The sequence below is a fragment of the Geospiza fortis genome, unplaced genomic scaffold, assembly GCF_000277835.1.
Source record: "Geospiza fortis unplaced genomic scaffold, GeoFor_1.0 scaffold59, whole genome shotgun sequence".
NCBI lineage: Eukaryota > Metazoa > Chordata > Aves > Passeriformes > Thraupidae > Geospiza > Geospiza fortis.
This window is the reverse complement of record NW_005054381.1, coordinates 1-5,810: the sequence shown is the minus strand read 5'-3', so window position 1 is coordinate 5,810 and position 5,810 is coordinate 1. Positions and strand designations below refer to the sequence as shown.

Here is a 5,810-nt window from a genome sequence, read left to right as displayed (position 1 = left end):
TTCTGGGGCAATTAGGGAATCCGGGGGAAGAAAAGGCAGCCTGGAGTGCTACTGGGTGCAAGGGAGAGATCCTGGAATGGGCCAGAGGGCAAAGGGAGCCCCAGGAGACATGGAGGCTCCTGGGAATTTAGGAGTCCTAGCAGTCTTTGGCCTACCCTTGGACACCTGGGTGCCCTTGTACTTGCAGGGAATCCCAAGGGACTGAGAATCCAGAGGGGATAGGGAGTCCCAAGCTGCTCTGAGAAGAGCTCCAGAAGCATGGGGATTTTTAGAGTATAGTTTACCAGGTCAGGAGTACTCACATCAGCAGCAGAATGAATGCCATGGAGCCAAAACCCAGAGCCAGCCCCAGGTATGGTATGTGGGTAGGTGTCTCGTCATCCCAGTTCAACACAGTGCTGAACAAAGTCTGCAGTCCTTTCTCTTCCTCCACGCTTCCCTCTGATACTGTGGAGACCCAGGCCCCTCAGGTCATGGGGCCCTGCACCCAGGGACCAGCTATCCCTGCAGCTCTTACTCCAGCCACAGACCTCACTGTCCCCAGTGACCCAGGCAGCTGGGGGTCCCTGCTCCACCCCACATGCTCCCAGGGGAGTCAGGCACCAGGGGACACGTGGTGTTCACATTCTCTGAACAGAGAGAGACATAATTCTCTCTCCTAGGATTTTTCTTAGGGAAGGTAGTGAGAAGTTCAGAGAAGAGAAAACAACAATTTTTATCTCTATTTGTTGTTCTTGTTGTTTAGCACATGTGGAATGTGTCATGGAGATTGTTTACTATGAGTGATATGTTAATTAGACACTTGTGAGAGTTGTTTAGATTGATTAGCTAATTAAGTTAAACCTGTGTCATGACTGTCTCCAGACAGGCATGGGTTTTTCTTTGGTATCTTTTTAGTATAGTTTAAAATAGTATTAGTGTAATATACTATAGCTTAATAAAGCATTTCTTCAGCCTTCTGAAATCATGGAGTCAGAGCACGTTATTCCCACGTTGGGAGATCCCAGAACTGATAAACACATGCTCTAATCTGCCTGTCCACCATGAACCAGGCATCCTGGCACCCTGCTCACCCCCTTCCCATGGAGCCAGGTGTCCCAGGTCCCACTCTGCTCCACACTGCTCCCTGCCCCGGGGCACTCAGGTGTCTGGCTCACCGTTGAGGTAGAAGAACTTGCGGATAATGGGCTTGGTTGGCTCCCCCAGGCGACAGGCAACGGTTCCTGGAGCAGGTTCCTCAATGGTCAGACTGAAGGGCTTCTCTGGATTCCCCTTCACCTCTTTGAACAGTGCCATGTCCTGTGTGCGCAGCTGGGGCACAGGGGGACACATCAGCACTGCCCACACCACCGGGCACACAGAACTGCACACACAAAGGCACCTGTGTCCTGCACGTGCTCAACACATCCCCTTCATGCTTCTTGTGCTCCTGGCTGCTGCAGGTGCACACAGCTCCCAGCCCAGGTGCATGTACACCCAGGGTGCACACAAAAGTCACTTCTTGCACATGCAGGAAGGACTTCTCCCCTGTGAGTGTGGTGAGGCCCTGTGTAGCAGAGCATCTCATCCCCTGAAGAGCTCATCTGTTGTTTGTTAGCCAGTCAGGTAACTCAAACAGGACAATCTGGCTTATAATGAGTTATTTTTGCACCTCTGGGTTGGCATCTCCCAGCTGCCAATAAACACCTTACTGTCAAGGTGAGACGTGGAAGATAAGTTGGATTTCTGACTGACAGCAAGTCACTTTGCAACTATAAAAGCCACAGCAAACTTCTGCAAAGTAGAAATCCCTATAGGTTTTCCTGGAAATGTGTGGAATGTCTCACATAAATAGGGACACCTATTTCCCAGTTAATCCCCCAGGGGTTGAGTGAAGGAATCTGTGTACATTATTGTCATTTTGGTGGTAAGTTACATGTGGCTCCTATTCAATACTACTTCTTTTGCTAGCTTTAATATAGATACCTTGATATAGTGCACTGTTCTGTGTTATGCTGTAATTTACTAGTAGTTCTTTTAATTTTATAGTGTAGTAAGTAATTCTGGTTAAGATATTTAATCTATTTTGCCTGTTCATTTGTTTATTAAATAATTCCTTTTTATAAATATATCTGATTTGCCATCATTAGGACTTTTGGGCCAAAATAATTCCTAAGATTTAAAATGTTGCCAGATTCTGAGGCTAAGGAAGGATTTACCTTCATCTGAACCCATCTCCCTGAAAGAGTTTAAATACACAAAGGAATCCTTTCTGACCCTCAGACTCAGCAGCAGGGCTTCTTTAACAAACTTTGTCTGAAGCTTCCACTCTGCCCACAACACCCTGGCACAGGTTGTGCAGGTAAGATGTGGCTGCCCCATCCCTGGAAGCATCCAAAGCCAGGTTGGTTGGACCTTGAAGCAGCCTGGTCTGGTGGAAGGCGTCCACACCTTCCAGGGGATTGGAATGACATGAGATTTAAAGTTTTTTTCAACCCAGACCATCCTGTGATGTTATGATTCTACACGTGCACACATGGATCTGCGAACACACATCTGCCTGCTGCTTGTGTGCACCCTTCACATGAGCGAACATCCTTACACAGCTGCTACCTCCAGCACAGACAGCTGCTGTGGCAGCAGTCACCACACCTGCAGCAGTGCCCCTCGGAATGTCTGCTCACACCCTTGTAGGACCACGTGTGACTCACATTTGGGGCAAACATCCAGGTGATGGGCACGCCTGGCGGGATGTGGAAAGGCACGTTGCAGCGCAGCACGATGGTTTCATCTGTGTAGGTCCACAGGTCCTGCACTGGGAGCATTGACAGTCTCATGAGCTCCCATCTGCACATGCACTGACAGACATGATGGTGCTCCTGTGCTGGCTGCAGGGATGGGCAGATGTACACTTGGGCAGGTGCACTCAGCGTGGGACCGTGGGTGAGAAACACGGGGAGTCCCCAGAGATTTTTGTGGTAAAATCCTGTCTTCTGGATCAACTTTGCTCACTATAATCTCATTATAATACTGAACACACCTCCATCCCAAAAGCTATCTGCCCCCAATGTATGACCACCTTAGCTGAGCACACATTCTGCATTTTTCTAGCTTAGACCTTTAAAAGCAAAGTTAGATCATGTGACCTCAATGAGTAACAGAAGTGTAACTGGAGTCACTCAAGTGCCACCAAGCATAAAAAAATAGCGCAAAAATAACCCAAGAATGGGAGGAAGTTGAGGAAGATTTCCTTACCATTAACACAACAGCCTCTCATGGCCCGATCATACCTGGGCAGTCCAGGGCAAACTGACAGTCCATGAAGCGGCAGGTAGCACACTGGAACACACGGGCAGCTTGCTGGAATCCTGGGAAAGAGAGACTTGGTGGTCCCAGGGAAGTGGGAGATGTACTAGGAGACAGGGGAGGCCAAGACAGAAGGATGGGCACTCACCACAGGGTGGGACACAGGCTGGAACTGGTGGGGAAGAAGCAGCGTTAGACTGGGCATCACTGGGGACCCACATCCTTGTAATGAACTGTCAGGATTCAGCCCTTGTCCAGCCCAGATGGAGTCCCTGGGAGTTTCTCTAGGACAGGGGTTCCCAGGGTGCCCCCATACCTTTTTCCAGCTGGCTCAGCTTCTTCCAGATTGTGCTGACAGCTTCCTGCAGAGACTTGTTCAAGGACTCTGGTGTGTTCCAAATGTGCAGGTAAGACAATGTGCCCTCCCCCTGGTCCCCATAAACCTTTCCCAGACCCGATAGATCCTTCATATAACTCACTTTGACTCCATATATCCCTCCTGAAGTCAGATACATTCCCAAATATCCCCTCAAACTCCCCAAGAAGCTGTATAACTTGAAACCCATATATCCTCAGGATTCCCCAAATATCCCTTTACAGCTCCAGACCTTCATGTATCCTCTATTTCACCTCCAGGTCATCCCCCTTCGAGGCCTCCACATCCCACCCCTCTTGCCCCATGTCTCATGTCCCATGTCCCTTAACCTACTCACTCTTGCCCCATCGCTCCTCTAGAGAATACATCGCATCCATGACGATCTCCCGAAGCTCCTCACGCTGTCCTGATGCTGGAACCAGCACAAGGACACAGGAATCAGTACAGGGTTAGGGTTGGAGTTTCAGGGATGGGAAGGTCCAGTAAGGTCTGGGGGTTTCTGAGTGTTCCTGAAGTCCTGAACAAGATTTAAGGGATACTGGGAAAGGTTAGGTGTCCCTGTGGATTCCTAAGGTCTTAGGTAGGGCCCCAGGGGTCCCCAGCGTGTCCTTGCTCACGGTTGCAGGATTCTCAGGGTTGCAGGCAGGTGTGGGATTCCCAAATGTCCCTGGGGGCCAAATCAGAACTCAGAAGACCTTAGCTTGTCTGGGGTGGGTCCCTAGGGTCCCCAGCTTCCTGGGATCTTGCTCAATGTCAGTGTGAGGGCCTTGGTTGAAATGGGAAACCCCAGAGGGCTCTGGGGTGCTGTTCAGGGTGCGGATCCCCTTTGGGATGGATGTCCCTGGTGAAAGGAGGGACAGGGGTCCAGTCAGGACAGAGGTCCTTGGGCAGGATCCCTGTTGGGTTTGGTGTCCCTAGGGACTCATGACGTACCTACAGTGACAGAGGCAAGTGGTTTAGAAGCCTCAACAATGGCCTCAATGCATTTTTTATGTCTGAGCTCATCAGCAAAGGCCCCGGTAATCTCATGGCAAAGCCGTGCCCGCTGAATAGGGGGCCCAAAGCAGAGCAGGCAGGGGTTAACCTCAGGGAAGCAGGACATCAAGACCCACAGCCACAAGCTAAGGTTTCTAGTATGCCAGGGGACTAACACCAGCATCAGGGCCAAAAACCACCACCCCATGACCCCAAACCTAGCACGCAAGTGCCTGACTTCCCTGGACAAAGGCAGGGTTCCAAGGTGGAACCTGGGCACCTGGGTCGCCAGGGAACCAGGTAAGGCGGGAGGCCACACTCTCGCCAGCCACACTGACCTCACACCAGCCAAAGGTGTGGGGAGAACCCAGCAAGGAATTTGTAAGCCTCACATTTGAGCAGGATGAACTGAGCCAGCCCAAGGTTACAGCAGCCAAACCTGGCTGGGATTGTCTGGGACATGGTGTTTGTAGGTCCTGAAGAGATTCTTCTGCCTCTCTTCTATATTGTACTCTTGAGTAGAGGAATGCACACCTGGTGATGCAAGGTATTAGATTGTTCAGCTCTCCAAAACAGAGAAGGAGAGAGAGAAAGAAACTACAAAACATTATCATTAACTACAAAGCAAAAGACTCAGAAAGCAGCTGTTGGCTTTACAGGGACAAGCGTTCCTGATGAAGGAAGCAACACATGAAAGTGTTTGCAGGTGAAAAACAAGCATGAGACTGAAGATTGGTGCAAAACATCTAGAAGGCAGAAGATGCTGTAAGACCTGACCTGGCATGTGCCAAAACATGTAATAAATGCAAGTTGCTTTTTCCATCCAGCTTGCAAATATTCACTCTCATCCCTCTCCTGTTAATGAGCACTGAGACAGTGACCCATTGCTGGCAGCCATGGTCACTATGCAGGTGTTTGACAAAGCACATGGTGACAAAAACAACAAGATGGTCCAACAGCCTAGGCTATTCAAACCCAATGCTTGCCAACTCTCTCCTGCAGAGCAGAAACTAAGGTGAACCCAGGAAATGTTGGAGATCTTGCCAGGTGCTGTAGATGCCACAACACCACCACTAGCAGACAGCTTCCTGAGCTTCAGCTGGGCTTGGGAAGGGATTTCCTAAAGCCTTGGTCCTTCCTGGCTGCCCCATTCTTCCCAACTGACTCACACTTG

The 5,810-nt window shown here is 50.0% G+C and overlaps 1 protein-coding gene across 1 annotated transcript in view; it reads right to left on the bottom strand.

Annotated features, from left to right (window-relative positions):
• SPACA6 (sperm acrosome associated 6) overlaps window positions 1-4,844 on the bottom strand; it is a 5,167-nt gene extending 323 nt beyond the window's left edge. The window contains exons 1-8 of the mRNA XM_031060363.1: window positions 4,595-4,844; window positions 3,999-4,073; window positions 3,602-3,670; window positions 3,434-3,457; window positions 3,270-3,347; window positions 2,691-2,794; window positions 1,158-1,311; window positions 303-447 (exon numbers count right to left, since the gene is read on the bottom strand). Of these exons, the coding sequence (XP_030916223.1) occupies window positions 303-447; window positions 1,158-1,311; window positions 2,691-2,794; window positions 3,270-3,347; window positions 3,434-3,457; window positions 3,602-3,670; window positions 3,999-4,073; window positions 4,595-4,844 (899 nt within the window). The remainder of the gene's footprint in view (window positions 1-302; window positions 448-1,157; window positions 1,312-2,690; window positions 2,795-3,269; window positions 3,348-3,433; window positions 3,458-3,601; window positions 3,671-3,998; window positions 4,074-4,594) is intronic.
• Window positions 4,845-5,810: the final 966 nt, after the last annotated feature.